Here is a 25,852-nt window from a genome sequence, read left to right as displayed (position 1 = left end):
CAAGTTTCCTCGGGGCCACGAAGGCTGCGATGGCGTGGGGAGGACACGCCTCGGCCAGGAGCGGCGGGTCCCGCATCCTCCCGGCGTGTCCCGCATCCTCCCGGTGCGTCCCGTGACCTCGGCCGCAGGGACCCGGCCGGGGCTGGGGGTGTCCCCGCTCCGCCCCGGGACCCCAAGCAGCTCCCGGCTGCGAGCCAGCCCTGCCCGAGCCGGGCTTAGCAGAGCCGGGAGCTCTGGATGCGGCCCCGGGATGGGGCCCGCGGGCTGCGCCTCCAGCTGTGCCTCCGGCGGCGGCCCGGGGGCCCTCTCCTTCCTTCCAGAGGCAGCAGGCGGCTTGCAGGGAGCAGCCGAGCCATTCCCGCCTCCCCCGGGCACAGCTGGGGCACATCTGGCCCGAGGGCACCGCTGGAGAGGCGCCCTCAGCCCCGCGAGCGCCGCGCTGCCCACCTGTAGGGAGGGCCCGGCCGGCGCCTCCTCGGCCGGCGCTGGGCGGCTCCGGTCCCGATCCCGATCCCGATCCCGGTCCTGGCTCTGATCCCCGTCCCGGTCCCGGTTCCGACCCACCCGGCCCGGCCCCGCCGGACAAAAGCGCGGCCCGCGGCGCCAGGGGGCGTGGCCTCCCCTTATTAGCATACCGCAGCATTCCGCCAATCCGCGCGCGGAGCGGGAAGTCGTCAGCATAACCCCGCCCATCTTTTATTTGCATATCCCGGGGCTGACGGCCAATCAGAGCCGCGGCCGGGGGAACTCATTGGCATAATTTATGCAGCGCGGGCACCCCCTGGCGGGGCGCTGCCCATTCCCGGGATGCCACGGGATGGGATCCATGGGATGGGATGGGATGGGATGGGATGGGATGGGATGGGATGGGATGGGATGGGATGGGATGGGATGGGATGGGATGGGATGGGATGGGATGGGATGGGATCCATGGGATGGGATCCATATGATGGCAAATCCCAGAGATCCTTGGCAGGGACTGAGATGAGAATGGGGAAGGGATGGGGAAGGAATGACGAGCGATTGAGACGGGAAAGAATGAGGTAGGATGGAATGAAATGGGGATAGGACTGGGCATGGGATAGGATAGGAATAAGGACTGGATGGGTCAAGGATGGGATGGGGTTGACACAGAGCATCCCCTCACCACCACCACCACTGCACTCCCACCCACCCTGCCAGCCCTGGGAAGCTCCCAGGATATTAAGAAAAATATCCTGCCCCTTCTTACCCCCTCACCCCAGCCCCGAAGCACCCCCCAAGTGCAGCCTTTTTTCTACCCTGATAGATTTATTGAAAAATTAAAAGCACAAGCTCTGTATATATAAATACGACAACATTGCCAGCAATTTACAAGGCCTCCGGTTGCTCTCTCTGCATCCCCACCCGTGGCTGGTACCACGCACCTGGGCACCCTGGGGACCACCCAAAGGAGCAGCAACGCCCTGAAACTCCCTCCAGCCTGAGCCACGGGCCCACCTTGCTCTGTGTGTGGCACTCAAATGACAGCGGGGACACCCAGGCTGTGCCGTCCTCCTGCCCCGCTCGCAGCCTGGCCGAGGGGGAGAGGAAATTCCCTACCCCAGAGAGGACAGGGATGGAAACTTGAAGGGATGTGTCCGTTCTCAGCCGCAGCGAGCCTGCAGCGGGCGCGGGGACATCTGGGGACAAGCTGGGGGTGTCTGCGCGTGCGGGGCGGCGCGGGCCGTGCGCGCTGGGACGCTGCTGTCCCACCTGGGGCCATCCTTCATCCCCATCCCAGTGCTCCCAGCCTGCCAGAGCGGCGCTGCCCACACCCCGCTCCTAAAGGGCGACGTTGAATTCTGTGACCAAGAAATCGATGTAGTCCTTTTCCTTCAGCTTAAAGGCCTCGGCGATGATGCGGGCGGCTTCCCGGTGCTCCTTTCCTCGCAGTCCCGTGCCGTTCACCTCCAGAATGACGTGTCCCACCTTCAGCTTCCCGCAGTTGTGTGCCGAGCCCCCCCGCTGCAGGAGAGAGAGGCGTCAGCTCGTGTTCCCACCACTCCCTGCATCAAGCAGGGGGGAAAAAACTGGGAGATATTTCATATCCGACGTGATGGATGTGAAATAGTTCACTTTTTGGGGAGAGGATGAATTTGGCTTCTCCCCTGCTTGCTCCTGGAGCATGACGCCAGCTGGGATGGCCAAGAATAACCAAGGCAGAGTCGGCTCTGCTTTTTTTTTTTGCTGTAAATAACTTGAATTTTGCCCCAAGTAAACAGCAAACAGGGAGACAGCTCCAGAGGGCTCAGTCCCCTGGCTCCCATCCACCATTCCCCCTCCTCAATCCTCTGTCTGGCAGTTTCCAGACATCTGGAGACAGCAGCCAAGCTTTCAGGGCTGCCCTGATCCCCTCAGAGATGTCTGGAGCACACAGCTGGCTCCCAGGAGGTGTGTTCTGGGATGGGATCATCCATGGGACACAGACGCCGTCCTCAGCACGGTGGAACGGTGCCTGGGGAGGTGCAGGGCTGTAGGGGGGGACAAACCCCCAAAATCCCCCTGGCCACAGCTGCAGGGCTTTCCCCAGCCTGCCCAGGGAGGAGAGGGCTGGGACGTGCCCGGAGCTGTCCCATGCCAGCCCGCCCTACCTGGATGGTGACGATGCGGGGCAGCGGCTGCCGCGTGTTCGCGCCGCCCTCGATGGCGATGCCCAAGGTGGGAGCGCTCTTGGACACCCGGATCAGACACGACGTGGGCTCCAGGAGCCCTGGCTGTGGGGACAGATGGCAGCATTGCCAAAGGGGCCTGGACACCGTGTGCCAGCCGTGCTCCCTCGGCCAGGCCCCACAGCATGCAGGGACACTCTGGCTGCCACCACAGAGGGACAGACACAGCCCTGCAGGTGCTTTCTGACTCCTGACAGATCTAAAATCCCAACTGTGGGCAGGTCTGGAAGGGTTTGGGAAGGAGCAGAGCAGCTTTCTGCCTGCCTGCTTGTGTCCCTCAGCCTCACCACCACCAGAAACCCTTGGAGTTATGTCTGACACCCTCTGCCACCTTCCCTTTGGGTGACAGGTGACTTCACTCATGCTGCTTGTGGATGTCCCTTTAGAGCCAGGAATTCTCCCATGCCCCAGCTAGCTGCTGGCTGGACCTGGGAGGGATGGATTTACCCAGGACGGAGTGGATCAGCCCTACAGTGCCCCTCTCAGCCACTCCTGACCCCTTTCCCCACAGCTCAGCCCCCCAGAGAACTGACTGGCCTCAGCAGAGAGGAGAAATAGCCCAGCTAAGCACGGACAGTGGTTGCTGCCTGTGGGCAGAGGGAGGGGAACTCTGGCCAAGGCAGTGGGGCACAGCCCTGGGTGCCCCCTCCCACAAAGAGCAGCACCCCAGGCCCCCCCTCACCGGCTTGGAGGCCCCTTCTGCCGCCCCCTCGCTCCTCGCGGCCTCCTTGGGGCTCCGGCTTTTCCCGGGGCCTGGCTGCCGGCTCTTGTCTTTGCCGCTCGTCTCGACCTCCCCGATGTCCACCCCGCTGTCCTCGCTGAGGGTCTGCCCGCTGTCCGACAGCTGGGAGAGCGTGGAGGCTGGGGAGAGACGCGGCGTTAGCGGGCGGGCAGCGCCAGGGCCGGGGCCACGGGGCGAGGGCAGCTCCCACTGCCAGGGCTGGGCAGCCTCCCTGGGATTCACACCGGGGCTGCAGAGCAAGGCTCCCAAGCACAGCCCTGCAGAACCATGGAACTGCTTAGGTGGGAAAAGGCCTCTCGGGTCATCGAGTCCAACCACAAGACCAGCACTGCCAAGGTCACTTCAAAGCCATGTCCCCAAGTGCCACATCTACACGGCTTTTAGATTCTTTCTGGGACAGGATCTCCACCACTGCCCTGGGCAGCCTCTCTCAATGTCTGACCACTCTTTCAGTGAAGATATTGGGAAAATATCCAACGTGAAGCTGCCCTGGCACAGCTTGAGGCCATCTCCTCTTGTCCTGCTTCCTGGGAGAAGAGATTGACCCCGACCTCACCGCACCCTGCTGTCAGAAGAGCAGAGCTGTGCACAGGCAGCATCCGGAGACAAGTGACCTCAAACTCTGGTCTGGAATCCAGCCCAGATCCCAAACTGAGATGGAGGGAGAGAGTGATGAATTCAGGGACCCTGCTGGAGGCCAGGTTATGCAGCCCATGCTCCACAACAGGGGCTGGGAGGACACAGGGACCAAGCCAAGTGAAGAGGTGCTGCCATGTAGGAGCTTTCTGCCCTTTGAGGATGAAGACCAAGCGCAGATGGACGCTGGAAATGTCAGGAGCAGCGGCGGCGCTGCATTAATGCACCCGCGGCGCTGCATTTAATGCACCCGCATCAACCTGCGGGCAACGGGCTGGCTGCAGTGACGGCGCTGTTCCACACGAGGGCGACATTGCCACTCGTGTCGCTGCCGTAGCGCGGGGGGGCGGGAGCGCTCCGGGACCCCCGGACTGCCCTGGATTCCTTCCCTCTCCTTCTCCAGGATCCCCCTGGATCCCCCTTCCCTCTCCTTCTCCAGGATCCCCTGGATCCCCCTTCCCTCTCCTTCTCCAGGATCCCCCTGGATCCCTTCCCTGTCCTTCTCCAGGATCCCCTGGATCCCCCTTCCCTCTCCTTCTCCAGGATCCCCTGGATCCCCCTTCCCTCTCCTTCTCCAGGATCCCCCTGGATCCCCTTCCCTCTCCTTCTCCAGGATCCCCCTGGATCCCTTCCCTCTCCTTCTCCAGGATCCCCCTGGATCCCCTTCCCTCTCCTTCTCCAGGATCCCCCTGGATCCCCTTCCCTCTCCTTCTCCAGGATCCCCCTGGATCCCCTTCCCGCTCCTTCTCCAGGATCCCCCTGGATCCCCTTCCCTCTCCTTCTCCAGGATCCCCTGGATCCCCCTTCCCTCTCCTTCTCCAGGATCCCCCTGGATCCCCCTTACCTCTCCTTCTCCAGGAACCCCCCTGGATCCCCCTTACCACTCCATGTCCCAGACACCCCCTTTTAATCCCCCTTTTCTCTCCATCTCCGAGGAATCCTTAGATTCCCCTGGGGTCCCTCTTCCCTCTCCATGTCCAAGATCCCCCTGGATCCTCCTCCCCCCTCCATCTCTGAGAGCTCCCAGGACCCCCTGGGACCCCTCCTCCCTCTCCATCTCCAAGGGACCCATGGGGCCCTGCACACTGTTCCCTCACCTCCACTTCTTTTTCCTGGGATAAACATGACTCCCGAGCTGAGTGTGGGCACAATTAGATTTTTTTCCCTCCCAAAATGCACAGTTAATGGAAAAAGACCAGAATTCTTTCTGGTCCTTGTGCTCACAGAATGGCCTGGGTTGGAAGGGATCTCAAATCCCATCCAGTGCCACCCCCTGCCATGGGCAGGGACACCTTCCACTAGACTGAGCCCAGTCCAGCCTGGCCCTGGGCACTGCCAGGGATCCAGGGGCAGCCACAGCTGCTCTGGGCACCCTGTGCCAGGGCCTGCCCACCCTCCCAGGGAACAATTCCTGATTCCCAATATCCCATCCATCCCTGCCCTCTGGCAGTGGGAGCCATTCCCTGTGTCCTGTCCCTCCCTGCCTTGTCCCCAGTCCCTCTCCAGCTCTCCTGGAGCCCCTTCAGGCCCTGGAAGGGCTCTGAGCTCTCCCTGGAGCTTCTCCCCTCCAGGTGAGCACCCCCAGCATCCCTACTCTCTATAGGAGAGATGCTCCAACCTTTGGATCAAGAGATCCATCACGAGACCTGAAACCTTGAGATGTGTCCTGTCCCGTTTTTCTCTCTCCCAACACCCCAGGGGTGCTTTTCTCCAGCTGCTCAGGTGACACCCACCTCTGGCCTGGGGCAGGGGCCTCACTTCGTTGACGTCGGGCTCGCTGTTGGGCTGGTGCACCTCCACCATGATGAAATGCTGGTTGGCCGCGGCCTGGGGGCTGCCCTTGTCCGGGGGAGGGGGCGCGGGGTGCGTGGGCGGCGGGGGAGGGGACGGGGACGGGGGGCTCTGGGGCCCCTCCGGGGATGGGCTCTTCAGCCTGGTGGGCGACTGCACCCTGGGGAAGGGCCCGATGGGGCGCTGGCTGAGCAGGGAGAGCTGGGCGTCCGCCGGCCTGCGGGAGCCGCGCGGCGACGGGGAGATGGTGGCGTAGATGGCGCTGGGGGCCGAGTCCTCGGTGGACGTGGAGGCCGTGGAGGTCACGCTGACCGTGTCCTTCTCGGGGGGGTTGGGAGGGGGAGAGGGGTTTCGGGGGGCCACGAAGAAAAGGCCAGACTGGGAGGACTCGGAGGAGGGGCGCTTGGGCTTGTCCTTCCCCGGGAGCCGGTGCTGGGCAGAGGAGGAGTCCAGGGTCTGGGGGGCTGAGGGAGGAGGAGGAGGCTTGAAGTTGGGTGGTTCCTCTGGGAAGGAGGAGAGATCATCCTGCCAAAGCAAGCACAGTTTGTAGGAGACCATGCCCAGGTTCAGTGCATCTTCACCTCCAGCAGTGAGCATGGCTAAAGGAGCTGGTTGTTATAGAAACACCTTCCTGACCTGCCAGTGCCACACAAACACCCTCCTGACCTTCTGACAACGAGAATACGACTCACAAATGAGCACAGCTGCAGAGCAGCTGATAGGCCAAGAAATGCTTATAATATTTTGTAATTAGGAAATAGTTGGCTTCTGATTGTGATGGAGTGAATTATAACATCTGTATTGTCTCACCCATCACATGAGACTGAAAATGGAATAAAAGTTTTTAAAGCACCTCTCAGTTGCCCCATGTCTGGGCCAGAAAAGGGCCTCATCCAACACAGAACAACCCACCCAAGCTTTGCTCTGGTTTGCACAAGGCTGCTCCTATCCAGCCAGCCAGAATCCTTCTCCTGGACCCACCAGAAGAGCTGTGGTCAGTGACTCCCCTGGGGGCTGATACGGCCCAGCTGCTGCAGCTGGGGCACAACCCAGTACCCCCAGTTTGCCTCCTGCTCCCACCCAGCTCGTGCAGGGCCTTACCAGGGACACATCTGGCAGGGTGTTGATGCTGCTCTGGTGGCAGTCCCCAGCTCCCTCCAGCTCTGACGTGTTCTGAGAGGGCACAGAAGGAAGAGAGAACCATGGCACAGCAGCAGGAGCACAGCACAGTGCCAGGGGATGGGCAGGGGGGTGCTCCAAACCCCTCCCCATGCAGGGCCAGCCTGACCCAGAGGTTTTTGCCTCCTTGGGGGTGCCTTTGTTGGGATACAGGCTCTCCCAAGCTAAGGAATGTGCTCAGAGCATGCTGTGGACCTGACACACTGGGGTGAGCTCCTCCTGGCCCAAATCAGCTGCTCCTGCCGCATCTGGAAGGAGGGAAGGAACCAGCCCTGAGGGCTGCAGGTTCAATACATGTTCTTTTTTTTTTTCCCAAGAGGAAGGACAATAGAAATTTAAAACTCTCCTCCCCTGCAACCCAGAGCAGTGGGTCTCAGATGCAAAGAGAAGCCGCTGCCACTGCTTTATGAGTCCAAAAACGTCACCAGGAAATGCCACACCACAGTTTTGAGGACATCACAGCTCCAGGAATCCAGAAGGGATTTCCTGTGGGAATCTGTCAGTAGGGATGGGCACAGGGAGAGGCCATGGATGCAGACAAGCAGAGCAAACCTGGCGAGCCAGGGATGGGGCACTGCGGAGCTGGGGGTGCAGCTCTGCCCCGGGGGGCTGTGCCCGGCCCTGCTGAGGGAATCCTCTGCCAGGGGGGACCATCCCCAGCTTCCCTGGTGGCAAACCCAGCCTCAGCCTCCTCTCCCTCAGTGGCTGCTGCTCTGGAGGGGGCTGCTGCTGCTCAGGGAGGCTGAGCTCGGCTCCTGTCACGCTGGCAGGGCTGTTTGGATGGGACAGGGCACAGTCTGTGTTTAAGTGCCTGCTATTTATTGCAGGGTAAACAGCTGATTAGCTGAAACGCTGGTGCATCTGCATCTCCCCCAGCTGCTGGAGGCTGCTGCTGTGCCTGGGAGATGTTCGAGTCCCAAAATAGACACGGGAGACAATTAAGACCATTAGAGGAGCAGCAAAAACATTGATGTAAAGTGCTTTTATCCCCGTGGCTTCTGAAGGAGCTCTGGAGAATGAGAACACAAAGAAACAGCTTGTTTAGGGAGTGACAGGTAAAGGCCTGGCTTGGGAAACCTTCCTGTGGCACGGGGTGGTTTCATCCTCCATTATTCCAACATAAGGGGAGGGGGCTTTTCAAAGAGAATCACAGAAGAATTTGGGTTGGAAAGGACTTTAAAACCCACCCAGTGCCAGCCCCACTGACACCTCCCACTGTCCCAGGCTGCTCCAAGCCCCATTCTGCCTGCCAGGGATCCAGGGGCAGCCCCAGCTGCTCTCCTTGACTGGCAGCAGCCAAACTGTCACAGCTGTGTCACTGCTGAAATGGGAATAATCTGCCTGATGCCCCCTAAAACCTGCCAGGGCCATTTCCCCCAGCCCTGTGCCCATCACAGGCCACGCCCCAGCTCTGCAAGGACCAGTCTGTCCCGAGCTGAGGCTCCTCTGCAGACGCTGGGTGGGCACAGCAGCTGTCCCTGTGCCCCCCAGTGCCACTGCCAGCTCTGTGTCCCCCAGCCAGGGACACTGATGCTGCTGCTCCTCCTCAGGGCACCCCTGGCTGCAGATTTGCTTTTCCTCAGGCTCACTTCTTCAGGGGGCAAAAGCAATTAAACAGTGATTGCTCTGGGCCATAAAACCTGATGACTTTTAAGCACATTTGCTTTCAGGAATTGGCTGTTTCGAGGCTGTGCCTTCCTGGATTTCCCTTGAAAGACTCACAAAAGCCACTGCCCTGAAAAATGAGTATTGAGAAGGCTGCTCCCTCCTATTTTGCAGTTCCTCATGGTAAGTGGGGCCAGGTGAGGCCCTTCCAGCCCCTCCTCAGAGCAGCTGGGAAATGTTCATCCTCCTTATCCTAAACAGATAAACAGTTTGTCCTTCTTATCCTAAACAGAGTCCCCAGCAGGAGTGATGGAGCTGCAGAGCATCTTTCAGACAGGAAGAGAGTTTTCATTTGCAGATTAAAGGGTGGAGAAACTGCCACCTCCCTGGGGAACACAGCCCAACCTTTAATTAACCTCTCAGCTCCCAGTCAGTCCCCTAATTTCCAGTCAGAGAGCTTCGCTGAGCTACTCAGCCTGAGTCCTGCGGGGTGTCAGTTTTGAACAACTGCCCCAGCCTGGGCAGGGATAAGCCTGGCTTCCCTCTTCTCTTCCCTTCCATCTCCCACTCCGGAATGCAGCCACGGGGATGGAGGAGCCACAAGCCTCTGCTCCAGATTTTAGGGGCTCTAAGCTTGCAGAATGACCTCCACACAGCGGTTTCACTCTGTCCTTACCCTCATCCTCTGAGAGGAGCTTTCCCAGCATGTGGGAATGCTCCACGTGGGATATCCCAGGGAGCTGGAGCAAGGCAGCACCTCTGGAAGCAGCCCTGGGAGGAGAAGGCACCTCTGGATGGCAGCAGCTTTGCTAGGAGGTGGTGGAAAGGAAAACCAAAACCCACAGGGATATCAATTCCTTCATCCCAACACTGAGGGTTGGGCAGGAGGTAGGGACAAAGGGAAGGCCAGAACAGTCAGGAATTCCCACTGCTCTGGTCAGACAGGCTGCACCTGATCATTGCAGGCTGCAGCTGATCTCTGCCCTGCAGGACTCATCCAGAGTCCCAGGATTTCCAGGAGGTGCTGGGGACACTCAGACAGTGGCTGAGCACCATCAAACACTGGCTCATTGCCGAGCATCCTTCAAGCATTCCTTCATGGAATCACAGCCCACGGCAGGGCCTGGCCAGCCCCAGGCTGCTGGTTTGTGGTGGAAGTTCACTCACCAAGCCATGGGACAGGTGGCCCGGTCTGGTGTCACTGTGGTCACGAAGCCAGAAGGATCTGTGTCCCACGGCCTGGGACAAACTCCAGCTGGGAGTGCCAAGCATCCTCTGCTGGGTAAGAGCCATTCCCACAGGGATGCAGCTCTTGGGTGGGTTCACAGCTGCAGGTCCCATCCTTTGCTCTCTGGGCTCTCCCGACCCTGTGCTTTCGTCCTGGCCAGGAGCAGGGAGTGAGCTCCACACCCTGGAGCCTGCAGCTTCCCTCAGCCTGCCCCAGCCAGGGGCTCTGGGATGACACAGGGGTTCCTGGGGCTCTCCCACCCCCCTGCCCAGCCCCTCCACAGCCTGGGTGAGCATTTCTCACACACAATCCACGTGCACCGACCCCCTGAACTGCTGCACGGAGTTCTGCACACCCAAGGCCCATGAGGAAAATTCTCCCCCATCCTGAGGATGTGTGCAGGGATGTGAGCAGCCTGTGAGGGAGCTGGGGCTGCTCAGCCTGGACACGAGGAGGCTCTGCAGAGACCTTGCTGTGCCATTTCTCTGCTTGGAGAGGGCTGTACGAAAGATGGGGACAGATTTTTTAACAGGGCTTGTTGTGATAACACGAAGGGGAATGATTTTAAACTACGAGAGGGTCAGTTTAGATCAGATAGAAGGAAGAAGTGTTTTATAACAAGGGTGGGCAGGCCCTGGCACAGGGTGTCCAGAGAAGCTGTGGCTGCCCCTGGATCCCTGGAAACATCCAAGGCCAGCTTGAACAGGGCTCTGAGCACCTTGGTCTAGCCGAAGATGTCCCTGCTCACGGCAGGGCAGTTGAATTAGATGAGCGTTAAAGGTCCCTTCAACCCAAACCATTCCATGTTTTTCTCCTGTGTTTAGCCAGGATGCCCACACAGCCACACAGCCCAGCAGCAGGCAGTGAAGGGAGGGCAGTGTGGGATCTGCCAGGCTCCAGCTCTGCTGCTCCCTCCAAAACCCCATCCCCGAGGTGTCCGTGGCACTCGGGTTCCAGCTGGGTCTGGTTCCAGCTGAGCCCTGTGTGCCCTGCAGCACCAAGGCCTGGGGGAAGGAGCTGCTCTGTGCAGAGGCACGGAGGAGCAGCAGACACGGGTGACACGAGGTGGCCGTGCAGGAGCTGCAACAGCCCTGGGCAGCCCTTCCCTCCCCTGCCCACACCCCTGCCCCAGGCACTGCAGCCCCTACCTCCATCAGGTCTATGAGCCACAGCAGCCGCTCCTGGGGTGCGCCGGGGGGGGAGCAGAGGAAAACAAGCACAAAAGTGAAAATGTACCGTCAGGGAGGGTGCAGAGCAAAGCAGCGAGCTGAGCAAACCCCGTCCCCAAACCCAGCCCCAGAACCCACATCCAGCTGCAGCCAGGGCGGGGTGGGAGGGCAGGAGGGAGCCCCTGCTGCCTGGGTGCTGGGGGGGGACAGCAGCAGGGGCTGAGGGAGCAGTCTGGGAGCCCTGCCCCATCTCTGTCCTGCTAGCCAAGCACCCATCCACCATGAGCTGGTGCTCTTTGCTCGGCAGCTGTTCCGGCAAGTGGGCACAGCCACCTCCAGTGGCAGCATTCCCATCATCCTGGATGGGCTCATCTCCATTCCCTGAGCAGGGCGTGCTCTCCCACCCCTGGGGACAGGTGCCACACGGCCAGGGAGGCCCTGCAGTGGCACAAGGGACACGTGCTCCTGAAGGAAGCTTTGAAAGCAGTGGTGCCCACTCCCTCCTCTGTGCCACAGCAGCACCCTGGTGTCCCTCTCTGAGCTCTGGGCTCGTGTGCCAGGTGGGGCTGGGCCACTGCTCACAGCCTGGCCCAGGCAGCCACGTTTGGCACGTGTTGTGGAGCACGAGGCACACCTGGAGCACGTGGCACAGCCCCAGGCATGGGCACAGCATGAGAGCAGGGTGTCACACTCAGCACACAATCCTGGCAGACCTGTGCCAGCCCTCAGAAAAAAATTTCCCAGCAGCTCCTCGGAGAGAAGAGCAAAACTCACTTTGTTTATGCAGATCCAGAAAGGATCTCACTGAAATCCCTCCTGACCTGGGCAGGTGTCTTTCCTGTGGGCACTTGTGGATTTAACAGGACAAAAGCACAGCTCTGATGCTCTGACACTCCCTGAGGTCTCTCACAGGCAGGCAGAGCCCCAGGAGAGCCCCCTCCCCTCTCCCCCACGGGCTGTGCTGGGTGGACCCTCCACAGCCCCATCCCACCACCGTGGGCTGCTTTCCTCGCTGAGCACAGAGCCCATTGTTCCTCCTTCTTTCCATGAAGGGTTTAATTTCCAGGGTTACTAATGCATTTATGATGAAAGGCATTTTATGGCGAGGAAATTAATTTGGGGGCTGTGTGCCTGCACAGTCTGAGGTGATTACAGTAACTTAATTAGACGGTGCGTGCGACAGAGGCCTGGCAGAGACGTGGGAGTGCTGCTGCTGCTGAGTGCTGAGAGTGGGTGGGAATGGGATGCAGCTGCCTGGCCACTGTGGCTCCCACTGGGATGGGGAGCAGGCAGCCAGCATCCTTAGGGGGTGATTTAAGAGCTGGTGAACAGCAGCAGGCATGGCACAGCAGCGGGCATTGCTGGGATCTCTGTGGGGATGCAGCTCCAGTGGAATTCTGGAAGCAAGGCAGGCTCTGTCCCTCACTGGGATGAAGGTGTTGCCTCAGGTTTAGCTTTTCTATTTTTCACATTCTGAGCTGCTTTAGTCTGTGGGTCTGGGCTTCACATGAGGGGATGCTGAGCTCTGTGCACAGAGCAGGGACACAAAACAATTCCTGCTCCAGCTGGGCACCAAGGACAAATGATCCAAAGCTCAGGCCCAGGAGCACAAACAGCGTGGGCTGGAGAGAGAAAAACAAGCAGGATGGGAGTGCCTGGGCTAAAGCTGGAATGGGACAATGAACTGCAAGGTGCAAATGGAGCAGAGCTGATCCCAGTGAGAGCCCCCGGGAGCGCTCGTGCATTTTGGGACCATTTTGGTTCCTCTTGGCTGCAGCCCTGGCTGGGCTCTGGTGCTGCCCAAGGTGGATCCATGGAGGCCTTTGAATAAATCCCTGCTTTATTCTTTAGCTCTGCTCAGCCTCTGCTCTAGGGCAGATGCCTCACAAGGCATCAAAGGGACAGGCAGCACCCCCGTGTCAGGGGCACAGAGACACCCAGCACCTCATGGCATCACCTACAAATCACCCAGAGCGCACAGGAAAATCACAGCTTTGGGGAACCCGTGGGGGAGGCTGGACGGGGCTCGCTGTGGGGTGAGGAGATGGCTTTACAGCACTCCAGGGAAAGCAGGCTGCTGTAGGATTGCCAGGAGGAGGTGCTGGAAGGAAGGGGATCAGGCAGGAGGGACCTACCCGGGCCGAGCTGACGGTGGTGGCAGTGAAGTGGCTGCTGGAGGACGAGACGGTGTCGCTGTAGGACATCATGGAGTAGGAGTCGGTGCTGGGCCCCGCGGGCTGCCGGGCCTTCATGGACTCGATCTCCCTCTTCAGCACCAGGTTGTCGAAGCGGTCGAGGTCTTGTGGGGAGATCACCCCCCGCACCTCGGAGAGCAGCGAGAACTGGCCAGGCACACAGAGCCAGAGCCAGGTTGGAGCACAATCACATTCCAGGGAAGCTGGAGGTCTCCCTCCCACCATGGTCAGCAGTGGCAATGGGATGTACTGGCAGGGATGGAGGAGGTTTGGTCCTAAACATTACCAGAGGCTCCTCTGCCATTGAACACCAGCCTGCATCCCCCAGAATGGCCCTGGCACAGGGTGCCCAGAGCAGCTGGGGCTGCCCCTGGATCCCTGGCAGTGCCCAAGGCCAGGCTGGACAGGGCTTGGAGCATCCTCGGGTAGTGGAAGGTTTTCCAGCTCATGGCAGGACTGGAACAATGTGATTTTTAAGGTCCCTTCCAACCCAAACCAGTGTGAAATTCCGTGCTGGTTCCATGATAATGTGGATTTGGCTCCCATGCCCTCCCCCTTTCCCTGAGCAGATCACCTTGGAGGCACCAGGCCACACGGTGACAATGCCCACAGCGTGGCAGTGACTCTGCTCAGCCACCAGCCCCAAGAAGCTGTCCCTGCCCCGGTGAGGGCCTCACCTTGGCGTGTGTGTTGAGCAGCTCGAAGAGGGCCATGACCAGAGCATCCACGGAGATGTTGCCCTCCTTGTACTCGTCCAGGTAGTAGCCCATGGTGGCCCGCTCCTGTTCGTTGAGCAGGTGCCGCGCCTGCTCCTCCAGCATCACTCGGGTCTGGTTCACCATGGTGCTCAGGGTCACCTGCGAGCCGGCCAGCCCCCGGTAGAACACGGGCTGCAGGGGACAGGGGACAGGCTTGGGGCTGGGGCACCGGGGGGGTGGCAGTGGGAAGGAGGGCAGAGCTCTGCTGAGCCAGCCGCGCTGCGCAGGCTGGACCGAGGAGTGCCCCTGCCCTGGGCTCTGCCACCAGCCCTCTCTGCCTGCGGGGGAGCTGGCAGTCAGACTGGAAGGAGGATTTTGGGAATGGCAGGAGGAAGGTACCCCCAGGTACCCCCCAACAGCCTTTCAGTGTCACCACTTGCTGGGGTAACTCCAGAGCCGAGATCAGAGGAGCTGAGCTTTGCTCTCTGGGACAGGGACAGGGAGCAGCTGGAGCTGAACCAGGGCAGGAGAGCAGGAAAGGTTCTTCCCCCAGAGGGTGCTGGCACTGCCCAGGCTCCCCAGGGAATGGGCACGGCCCCGAGGCTGCCAGAGCTCCAGGAGCGTTTGGCCAGCGCTGCCAGGGATGCCCAGGGTGGGGTTGTTGGGGGGTCTGGGCAGGGACAGGGGCTGGGCTGGGTCATCCTTGGGGTCCCTTCCAGCTCAGGATATTCTCTGATACTCTGATTCTCTGAGTTCATGCAGCACCAGTTGAGTTTGCCATCCCTTTTCAGCAAGGGGAGATCCTGTCCCCCACCAGGCAGTGATTTAATCCCAGGCTGTGTTCCTCCCTGGCAGAACTGGGGCCACAGGAGACAGGCCAGCTCTCCATCCTGTGGAAAAGGCACATTTGCCCCCACTGCCAGCTTGAAGCAGACCCTAGTGGAGAAAGAGCCACTGGCAACCAAAGGAGCCCCAGGGAGAGACAAGCCTGGCTGCAGATGAAAGACTTTTTCCCTTTGAGAGGGATTTCGGAGGGGAGGTCCTCAGTGTTTCCTCTCAGGCAGAGTTGGCACAGGGATACGGAACCAGACAAGACCCTGACTATCCCAGAGACAGAGAGGAGTTGAGGCTGGGGAACGTGTTTTGCCAGCAAAGAGTACAAAGCTGTTATCAGTGAGAGCCACCTGTGAAACCTCCCTGCTTAATTTCCATTTAAAAGCAATGTGCTTTGCAAGGAGCTGTGGGGAGAAGATGCTGGCACAGAGCTGCAGGCACAGCACGGGGTGAGTCCCTGTGCCTGGTGAGCTGGAGAGGGCTGGCTCAGCTCTGCCTTGGGCTGGGACAGATCCCTGCAGCTCTCAGGGCCCACAGACAGCCACCATGAGGCCAGTCGTGGTCACCTCTGCAGGGTGGAGGGGTCCCCACGGTCCTTGTCCATGGGTGGTCATTGCCCCTTGCCCATGGAGGCTGGAGGGCACCAGATGTGCTTAGAAGTGGCACAGGGGAGGGGACACCGCTGTGTCACTCTGTAGAACACAGCTGCCAGCATGGGAGGAGAAAGGGCCCATTAAAATCCCAAACCTGCAGTATCCAGGAGCACAGGTCCCTCCCTCCCATGGAAAATAAACCACAATAGCAGTGATAGTTTCACAAGGCATCAGCAATGTCTTACCCTGGCTGCCACGTCCACAGCATGGTCACCCACTGCCCTGTGAGGAGGGAGAAGATCTGTTAGCACTGAGTGCCTGTCACTTGTCACCTGGCACAGCACCTGGCACCTTCTCTCCTCTCTGGAGAGCCAAAAGCTCCTGGCAGGGGAGAAGGGGCAGGGACTGTGGATGTGACAAGTTGGTCAGAGAGTGAAACAGTTAACTTTCCCAGGCATTATTCTGGGAAAAGCTGTAAGAAGCTCAGAGTAAAGAATTAAAACAATTCTTACAGTAAGTCTCTACAGCTGGTGTTTGTGAACATGTGGAACATGTTCTACGTGATGTTTATGGAAAGATGGTGTTGTTCCTAATTAAGCAGTTGGGTGACAGGTGTTATTAAGAACCAATCAGGTTCTGGGTGAATGATGTTGCTTATAAAAATGTGAAGTTTTGTAATAAAGGAGCTTTTACGCCTTCTGAAGATGCATGGAGTTGTGTCACCTTCATTCCTGTTCCTGACTCAACGGTGACATCAGACAGCACAACACTGTCCACAGCTGCTCCACCCTACAGGCCAGAGATGCCTCCCTGACACAGCCAGACCCCAGAATGGGGAGCTCCATGGGGATCCCCACCCTCCCAGGGGCTCTGAGCTGACAGACCCCCCCCCAGAAGCCCCTGTCTTAGGCTGGAAATGGGGGTGTGTGCTCTATCCCCATGTGTCAGAGCTGGGGCAGTTCTCCTCTGTGCATTGGGCACTTTTCTTTATCTCTCCCACAGCCAATCCTCCCTCCAGGAGATCTCTTCTGTTCATGGCCACTGAGTGTCCCTGCATGGCTGAGAAAATTCCAGCATCCCATGGGGAGAGGCTCTGCCCAGGGCAGGAGCCAAGCATTCCTACCTGGATCCAATCTGACCTTGGAACAGCACAGCAGCCTTTGCCCACTGCATTCCCAGAGGAGCAGCTTTCTGCCCCACTGCATTCCCAGAGGAGCAGCTTTCTGCCCCACTGCATTCCCAGAGGAGCAGCTTTCTGCCCCACTGCATTCCCAGAGGAGCAGCTTTCTGCCCCACTGCATTCCCAGAGGAGCAGCTTTCTGCCCCACTGCATTCCCAGAGGGAGCCCAGGCCCATCTCCAGCAGCCCTGGAGCTCCAGAGGAAAACTCCAGCCTTGTCCAGGATCCTGCTCCAGCAGAAGCACAGCTGGCACTGCAGGAGGGCTGAGCCCCCATGGAATGGCACTGCTGCCACACCCTGACCCACAGCCTGCCAGGGCCTGCTCTCACTCTGCCAGTGGTGTTTTGTATTACTGCATTTCTAATTTTAATTTTCCTGTTAAAGAACTGTTATTCCTATTCCCATACCTTTCCCTGAGAGCCCCTTAATTTCAAAATGATAACAATTCAGAGGGAGGGGTTTTACATTTTCCATTTCAGGGGAGGCTCCTGCCTTCCTCAGCTGACACCTGTCCTTTCAAGCCAAGAGAGCCCCCAGGCACGTACCCCGCTGAGCTGACCAGGCTCTCCCCGAGCTGGGAGCTGGTGATCCAGCGGGTCTCGTCCACGGTGGTGCGGGCGTGGGGCAGGCGCCCGATGTCCTTCACCGTCATGATGAGGTGGCGCGAGGACTTGAGCAGCTTCACGGCCTCGTCGTGGGGGATGCTCAGGAAGCTCCGGCCGTTCACCTCCAGGATCTGGTCTCCCACCTGCAGAATCAGGGTGGACTGAGCCTGGCACGTCCATGAAGCTTCCCTGTTGGGAACAACACTTTCCTGTCCCAGCAGGGAGGTGCTGCCCACTCTAAGGGACGCAGCAATTGGAGGGGACAATGCTGTTGCATGGAGATCAGCCCTCAAGCTGGCAGCCAGTGAGGACCAGTCTGTGAAGCCTGGAGGGGCCTGTTCAGGATCCCAGCTCAGACTGATCTGCCCAGTCTCCTCCATCAACCAGACCAAGCCCAAAGAACATCAAGGCCTCCAGCCCAGTCCCTGCTGCTGCTCTGGGAGGCCAGGAGCCATCTGTGGAGGCCCCAACCCTCAGAGCTCTGCATGCAGCAGGGAGGGTCTCACCACAGCCTCCAGCACTCCGTAAACTGCAGCATCTGGGACAGCCACATTCCATCTCTCCTCTCCTATTTCCTCCCCTAAGAGATTTCATTTTGTGGGCAAGGCCTTTGCTGGAACCAAGGAGCTTCCCTGACAGCCTGGCCTTGTTTGAGACACAGCACCCATCTGGTGTTTCACCCTTCATCCCAGCTTCTCTTCCTCTGTGCTCCCAGGGCATCCAGGGCTGCTCCTCCTCACTCCCATATCAAAATTCACCCTGTTCCTGATAAACCACATTTTTGAAACTGCCCTTTCCTATCTTTGTTTAACCACAGGCCTCAGCTCAGCTCTACCAAAACACAGCAGGGATTTTCTTCTCTGCCTGGCCAGCAAGGAGACACAGGGAGAGAAAAGTTCCAGACAAGTGAAACAAATGATCAGTGGCAGATGAAGGTGCCTGTGAAAGGACAGATGGAAGAGATTAGGCCTGTTAAATTTAGAGAGGAGATCATGTGGGGGGCTGGATGGAGCCATACAAAATAATGCTGGCAATAATGAGAAGCCAGAGAAGGGCTCCTGTTTGCCCTTCCCTCTGCTCAAAGGACAGAGGAGGCTCGGGGAGGCTGGAAGGATGCTTGGAGTGGTGCTGAGCGGAAAAAGCAACAGCATCATGGAGTCATTTGGGTTGGAAAAGGCTTTTAGGATCCTTGAGTCCAGATTCAGCTCCACATTCAGCTCCATTCAGGGACCCTGAGTGGATTTGCCTCATTCTTCACCATAAAGTTCAATAGTTTGTGTTGGAAGTGACCTAAAATATCCCAGAAGTGCAAAGGGAGGGATCCCAGGGGAAGGCAAATGACACAAATTATCACATTTCCGACCATGGGGCTCCACAAATATCTCAGGTTCCTTTTGAGCTCTGTCAGTTTTAATTGCACAGTCAGAAAATTGCTGGCTACCTGTGGATTCTTTGCTTCTTTTCTGCCAGGGTCAGGATTAAATCAGGAGATGATATTTCTTGTTGGGTCTCAGATGTTTATTAGTTCTTATCTATGTTACAGTCTCACAGACCCTGAGTTCTGCAGCACTTCACTCTAACAAACTAAAAATGGAGCTGTGTCTCTCTCTCTACAAGGCCTTTTAAGGATAAACTGTCCAATTAAGCAATGACACCTAAATTATTTTTACTTTTAACCCAATAACCAACCACCCATGCCCACAATGTGGATTTTTTCATCTAATTACACAAAACCACCCAAACCCATGGGGAAGAAGGTGAAGAAGGACCAGCCTCTGCCCCAAAACCTCCATCTTGCTTTATATATAAATTACTCTATTCTAAACCCTTAAACTCTGAGTTTCCCACCCTGTGCTATCACACACTTCTATTCAAACTCCACCCCCACAATCCCAGTTCTGTCATTCCATTCTGGAAGCTTCCCCACAGCCTCAGGTCAGTGTTCTCCTGGGGGTCAGTGCCTGGCAGCACAGAAAGTCTGAAATTCCCAGTGACCAGGGCTCCTACAGCTACCAACGTAACAGGGGAGGGGAATTATGCCAGTGCCAGGAGAAACACCCACTCAGGTGCACAAATATCATCTCCCAGGCCTTTCTGATCCATCAGGAGTGCCCTGGAGTGGATTTTGCTGCTCAAACAAGGAGCACAGAGTTCACCGCAGCACCAAAACAATAAAAATCTAAATTTGATTAGGCAGTTTTATTGCAGTTATGAATCTTTAATGGTTTTCCATACCAGGGATTAAATTTGCATGATTTTTTTTTTTTTTTTTTTGGTTCAGGACAGTTATACAGGTTTAATAATCTTTCTTTAATTTCTCCTTTTAAGAGTGAGCCAAGAGGAGCCTGGCATGCTCTTGTAACATCAGGGAGACCAGAGGGGCCCTGGATTTTTTTGTTAATTAACATAGATAATAATTATATTTTCCCCCCAATGCCAAGGACAAGTGGGAAAGCAACAAAAAAACCTGCAGAGATGCAAAAAAACCATCTACTAAAACAAAAGCTGATCCTGAGAAATGATTTGCTGTATTCACAATCCAAATTGGCACAGAATAAAAGAAGCAATAATAAGACACACACACAAAAAAATAGTTATAATAAAACACAGGAAAATTATTGCCCTGGATATTTCAGGAACTACTTTTCAGTTGTGCTCAGCTAATGGTGGGTGGATGCCCAGGATGTGCTGAATGCTTGAACACCTCTGAAAATGAGGATTACTCTCATTTCCTAGGGAAAATTGTAGCCTGAAATGCAGGGGCTGAACACGACACGCAAAAGGTGACAGACCGTGAGAAAAAAGAGTTTGGAAATTACACCTTGATGACAGCCCTGGCTCCTTCTCCTTCTGGAGACAGTGGGGAAGGAGAGGTGCAGTCAAGAGAAACGTAATGGGCTTCAGACAAGGATTCTGAGCAGCAGAAATAATCAGGATTTGCTCTGAGAAATTCTCTTATAAATAATCAGAATTTGCTCTGGGAGAAATTCAATCACACAGACAGAAAAAGAGGCAAGAGATTTTAAATGTGAGTTAAGGTTAAAAGACACCAAACCGAGCTGGGAATAACAGGGCCAAGGGGGTGATGCCAAATGGGTTGGCACTGGCACCAGTCCTGTTTAATGCCACTGAAGTGCCAGCAGGGAGGCTAAATGACACTGGAGATGCCCTAAAGTAGAGGGAGCCTCTCTCCAGCACAAATAATTTCCAAAAGCCCTTAAGAAATTACAGATGTGGGCAGGAAAATGTATGGATCAATTTGGAAGTGACCAAATGAAGGCTCACAGTAAATAAGGAAGTGCTCAGTTCTCCAGGAGGGAAACGGCTCAGGGCAGATGATCCATGCGGGAAGGATCCAGGACAGAGCTGGGAGCAGGACAGGGAATGAGGGGGGCCATGGCTGTCTGAAAATGGGTCCTTTCCCCAAACACTGCAGCCCAAAGAGGGGAACAGGGCAGACGCAGAGGGGAGGTGAAAGCCCAGGGAGGGAAGGGGCTCTCTGGGGGTGGCAGTGGTTGTGGCACTGATGGGGGGAGGCTTTTGGTGGCCTCCCAGGAGAGGAGATTTCTGTCCCCATCCAGGTGACACCACTGGAAGGACCAGGAGAAACGTTACATCTTGGGTACCACAACCACAACCTCCTGAGAGACTTTGTCACTTTGCAGATCATTCCCAAACTCTGGGAATTAAGCTGATTCCCAAACTCTGGGAGCCACAAGGTTTTTACTTCATCTTCTTTTTTTCCAGGATATTTGTCTGTGTCCAGACCTCAAAGCTCACTGCAGCTTTCAAGGGGTGGCTTTGGGATGAGGGGCTCAAGGGAGTTTGCAGATGGCACCAAATTGTGTCCAGGGCAGGGAACGGAGCTGGGAAGGGGCTGGAGCACCAGGAGAGGCTGAGGGAGCAGGAAAGGGGCTCAGCCTGGAGAAAAGGAGGCTCAGGGGGGACCTTGTGGCTCTGCACAGCTCCTGACAGGAGGGGACAGCTGGGGGGGTCGGGCTCTGCTCCAGGGAACAGGGACAGGAGGAGAGGGAATGGCCTCAGGCTGGGCCAGAGCAGGCTCAGGATGGATATTTAAGAAAATTTCTTCACCAAAAGGGTTGAAGGGACTCCAAAATCCCCATCCCTTGAAGGATTTAGAAGCCATGTGGATGTGGCACCTGGGGACATGGGGCAGTGTTGGCTTTGCAGTGCTGGAGGAACGGTTGGACACGATGATCTTGGAGGTCTTCTTCAGCCTAAATTACTCTTTGTTCTATGACAGCCACTGCTGAGGTAAAATCATTCAGCTCTTCCTATTTACAGTCTCCCTTTCCCTGTCCTCTCATATCTGGATAAATCTGGATCGTGATTTTCACCCCAGCCCTCGTTCTGGGAACTCAATATTGAGTTGTTTGCTCAAAGCAAGCTCCCTGGAATCCGCTATTTCTGATTTAAAGGTCAAGGAGAGAAAACAAAAATGGCTTAAGGAGGAAAAAGAACCCCAATTCTGACAAAATACAGCACCAGGAAAAATGAGCAAGGAAGAAATGAGGGCCAGCAGAGGCAGGAACAGCATCAGGAGCTCAGCTCGTGCTGGGCGCCGCTGGGGACAGCAGGAAGGAGGCAGGAAGGACAGAAGCTGAAAGCAAACAAGGCTGACTCACCTCCCTCCTCTGCTAACCCCCACTTTTCACTCTCAGAACTTCCTCGGAGGCAGCAGATTTTCAAACACGCCCAGAGAACACTTTGTCAGAAGTTTCATGAATGAATAAACATCAAGGAGGCCAAGGCCAAGCCTATGAATATTTAGTTATTGACTGACTGCAGAGCTCCAGCCTGGCTTCTGCTGGAATTCTGCCTGCTGAGGGAGCAGAACAGCAGCACCTGAACCAGCACCAGCAGGGCTGGAGCTCCTCTGGGATCCTCATCTCAGCATCTTGGTCTCTGTTTCTGGAGCTGGCAGAAGTTTCTGGGCCTCAGAGAAACTTCCTTGGTTTTGCCTGGCTTTCAATAGCTTTTGTTTGTCCTTCAGTCAAAGTTTAAGGGAAGTATAAAACATTAATTATTTATTTTAGTTATTATTTAAAGAGTCCGAGATTCTGATTTGGTGCCATAGATACAAGGAGGTAAAAATGAAATGTCTGACAAAATTACAGATTGGTTTGGGTTAAAAGGGACCTTAAAGCCCATCCAGTCCCTCCCCCTGCCATGGCAGGGACACCTCCCACTGTCCCAGGTGCTCCCAGCCCTGTCCAGCCTGGCCTTGGGCACTGCCAGGGATCCAGGGGCAGCCCCAGCTGCTCTGGGCACCCTGTGCCAGGGCCTGCCCACCCTGCCAGGGAAGGATTTCTGCCTTGTCCCTTATCTAAACATCACCTCAGAATCAGCTCAATTCTGGCAACAAACTCAGTGAAAGCAGCAAATCCCACAGAAGGATCCACTCCTGGGATCCAGCAGGAACCTTCCCATCAACCCAGCCAGGCTGTGTTGAGCCCATATTGAGCAATCCCACAATATTTCCATTTTGGAGAGCAACAAACTACCTGGAAACCACATTTATCAACCAGTTCTTGCTTCCTTGTGGCATCACACCCCTTCCACCAGCACCTGGAGCAGCAATCTACACCCGACCATGTCTAACAGCAGGACATAAAAGACCTTTTTTACCTGCAAACCTGCAGGCAGCACTGAATTTACCGCCTGTAGCATACACAAATCAGGGTGGGAAGTGCCTGTGAGGATCTGAAATCACACCAAGCCTGACATTCAGCACAGCACGAGCCTGCTGGACACACAAATCACTGCCTGGAGAGCAGAGCAGTGACAGGGGAGATCTCCAGAATCAACAAGCAGAGGCTCAGGTGTGCAAACAGCAGTGGCAGGACCTGGGGGGACAGGGCAGGGAGCTGGCACTGCTCTGGGTTGTTGTGGTGGTTATTTCCTGGCATTCCCATGGAGGGATTCTGCCAGGTGTCCTGCTGCTGGGACTGTCCCTGTGACATCTCCTCTGCTGAGCTCACTGCCAGGGGGAGGCAAAACAAAGAAAAGCAGAGATTTTCCCCGTGCAGCAAAACCAGGGAACAGAAGAAACACCAAGGAAAACAATGCAGCTTCTTCTTTCTCATCCTGTATTTAAATTTTCAGGCTTCTGGGGTTTAGGGGATGATCCTGACCCTGGCACAGGGGACAATCACGCTGGTGTCAGCCAGGTCACCCACGGCAGCTCCAGGCAGTCCCTCCCCTTCCAGCTCTACAAACAAATTGTCCTGGGCCTCTTCTTGTCCCTGTCTCAAAATCCTGTGCCCCAGAGCACTGCCCCTCTCGCTGACGAAGCCACCACCATCCCTGGGACACAGCTGGGGCCCCAGCCCGGGGTGTGGGCAGAGGTGCCAGCCCAGAGGAGCATCCTGTGCTCTGGGGTTCTGCAGGGAGCTTGCAGCAGCATTTCTGCAGCCTGAAAAGCACTCTGCCATCTCCAGGATGCTCCTACAGCTCCCTGGGCCATGGCCCAGTGCTGCCCTCAGGGCCCAGGGTCCATTTCCCTGCTGAGCACCTGAGAGAGATTCAAACTTGGATTGATCCAAACCTCCAAGTCCAGCATTTTTATTCTGTGACACAAAGGGGAACAGGAGCCTGCAGTGCTCAGGACAGCTCAGCAGTGGCTGCATTGCCCCTAAAAGTCTCCTTGGCTACAAAGGGAACTCTGGTGACCTCACAGCCACAACAACTTGAGAGACAGGACCGTGTCTGTCCCAGCCCTCTCCACCACACTGTCCCCAGCTCGTGCTGCCAGCCTTGACAGATTTAAATGACTTTATGGGGCCACTGAGCAAAGCTAAGGCTTAGCCCTAAACAGCCAAGGGCTGAGCGATGGGGAAATCACAGAATCACAGAACCCTTGAGGGTGGAAAAGACCTTTAGGGTCAGTGAGTCCAGGAAATGTCTCACTGCACAAACACAGAGGGGATGAGAGCAGAGCACCCCTCATCCTCAGCAGCCCAGCACCAGTCCAGGGGACTGAGAGGACATTTCAGAGTTTAACATGCATCAGATCTCAACTGACGTAAGGAATAGCAAAGAACTGACCCTCAGAGCCCATGAGATTGCACTGGAGGAAGCAGTGATTGGAGGTCATTGCAGGGAATTGGGTCATTTAGAGGGAAAAACACACCAGGAAAGAAACTGTGACTGCAGTGAAATGATCCATCCTGAGGAGTCTGAGTGTCAAGCGTGCCCCATTCCTGCCTGGCACAGAGAAACATCCAACTGCTCCCTTCCCAGCTTGTTCCACTGGTGAACACACCCAGTGGTAACCCCAAATGTCCCTTCCAGGATCTGCTGGGTCAGAGAGGGGAACACCCTGGGATTTGCAGGGAAGGCTGGAGGAGCTCAGAGGCGATGTGTGTGCACGTGGTGGGGTGAGAGAGGAGTAGATCTCTCTTCACAAGAGCTCTGCTGCCAACTCTGCCCAACTCTGCAGCCCCAGAAGGGCCCAGCCCAACCCCAGAGCATCCCTCAGGAACCTGTTTGAGCGTGGATGCACTGAGTCACTGAGCCAGCCCGATGGACCAGCCCTGCTCTATTGCTGCCTGATGATTTTTGCCTTTTTCCTTTTCTGTATTCTCTGTATTTTTACACATGTATTTGGAGCTCTGTAGCCTATTGTTGCATTCCTACTTAGTTTTCCCAGTGCTTTTCCCTACCTTCTCCCTAGGCAGAAAGACAAAACACATTCCAAAGCCCCTATCCCATCTTGGTTCTCCCTGGGAACCAACACCAAAAAAATGCTCTTTGAGACCCATTTTCATCAACAAAGTTCAGTTCCATCTGAGGGGGGAGGATTTAGAGGGGGCTCAAACTGTGGGGAGATTGCATCACCACTTGTGCCTAATTGGTGATTTTGTCAATTATGCTAATTGGTTAAACTTTTAAAAACTGTGTTCACCCCATGGGAGGAGGGCTTTTGTGGATATTTTCCATATTAGCCCCTGGAGGCCTCCAATAAAGACCAGCTTTTCTATCACCTCCTGTACTACCATTATCTGGAATGTGTGTTTCATTTATAGGTTCCTAAGGCATCACTACCGAGGGTGATCCTGCTGGTCAACACAGGATCCTGGAAATGCCAGGAGGAGCCAGCACACCCCAGCTGAGAGCTGGCTCCTAAAATGCTGCTCTGCAGGCAGCTGGGAGCACCTCGTGCACAGCAAACCCAGGGGCTCTGGGTGAGAGATGCAGGAAGACGGCACAGGACCAGGATCTTCAATGGAAAACTCTTCCCTGCCAGCCCAGGGAGGTGAGATGCCTTGGAGTGCTACCTAGAACAGAGGCTAGACCAGATAAAGACGATAAAAGTATTTATTAAAGGCCTTCAATAGCTGCACCTTGGGCAGTCAAAGCCTCCCAGAGGCTGCACCCAAGCTGGACGATGGTCACGAGTTTTTCAGACAGATCTAAGTTCAGTTCATTTACATATCAGGGGTTAATTCTCCAAGCTTCAGGTAATGAAGTGATTTAGCCCCAGTTTGCTCCCCCCAATTCACTTTTGTTTGTACTTTTTGGGGCCTGAGGCAGCGAGGTGTCCTTGGGTTTCAGGCCTGGAGGAACTGCTTTGTCTGACCAGAATGTGGAGACAATTCACTAGCACTTTATATGGAGTTTAGAGTTAGGCACTGATGCAGCACAGGGGTTGAAAAATATGAAGGCTAAAATCTCAAGGCATCAG

At 56.3% G+C, this 25,852-nt stretch overlaps 1 protein-coding gene across 1 annotated transcript in view; it reads right to left on the bottom strand.

Moving 5' to 3' along the window:
* Positions 1 to 1,276: 1,276 nt before the first annotated feature.
* Positions 1,277 to 25,852, bottom strand: part of WHRN (whirlin) — a 52,928-nt gene continuing 28,352 nt past the window's right edge. The window contains exons 4-13 of the mRNA XM_053962369.1: positions 17,086 to 17,288; positions 15,606 to 15,642; positions 13,913 to 14,125; positions 13,176 to 13,382; positions 11,020 to 11,052; positions 6,961 to 7,032; positions 5,802 to 6,384; positions 3,373 to 3,551; positions 2,613 to 2,735; positions 1,277 to 1,986 (exon numbers count right to left, since the gene is read on the bottom strand). Coding sequence (XP_053818344.1) covers positions 1,804 to 1,986; positions 2,613 to 2,735; positions 3,373 to 3,551; positions 5,802 to 6,384; positions 6,961 to 7,032; positions 11,020 to 11,052; positions 13,176 to 13,382; positions 13,913 to 14,125; positions 15,606 to 15,642; positions 17,086 to 17,288 — 1,833 coding nt within the window. The 3' untranslated portion in view covers positions 1,277 to 1,803. The remainder of the gene's footprint in view (positions 1,987 to 2,612; positions 2,736 to 3,372; positions 3,552 to 5,801; positions 6,385 to 6,960; positions 7,033 to 11,019; positions 11,053 to 13,175; positions 13,383 to 13,912; positions 14,126 to 15,605; positions 15,643 to 17,085; positions 17,289 to 25,852) is intronic.

This window comes from Vidua chalybeata, chromosome 21, assembly GCF_026979565.1.
Source record: "Vidua chalybeata isolate OUT-0048 chromosome 21, bVidCha1 merged haplotype, whole genome shotgun sequence".
In the NCBI taxonomy this organism is placed as follows: Eukaryota; Metazoa; Chordata; class Aves; order Passeriformes; family Viduidae; genus Vidua; species Vidua chalybeata.
The sequence above is the reverse complement of the archived record's forward strand: the minus strand, read 5'-3'. Positions and strand labels throughout refer to the sequence as shown.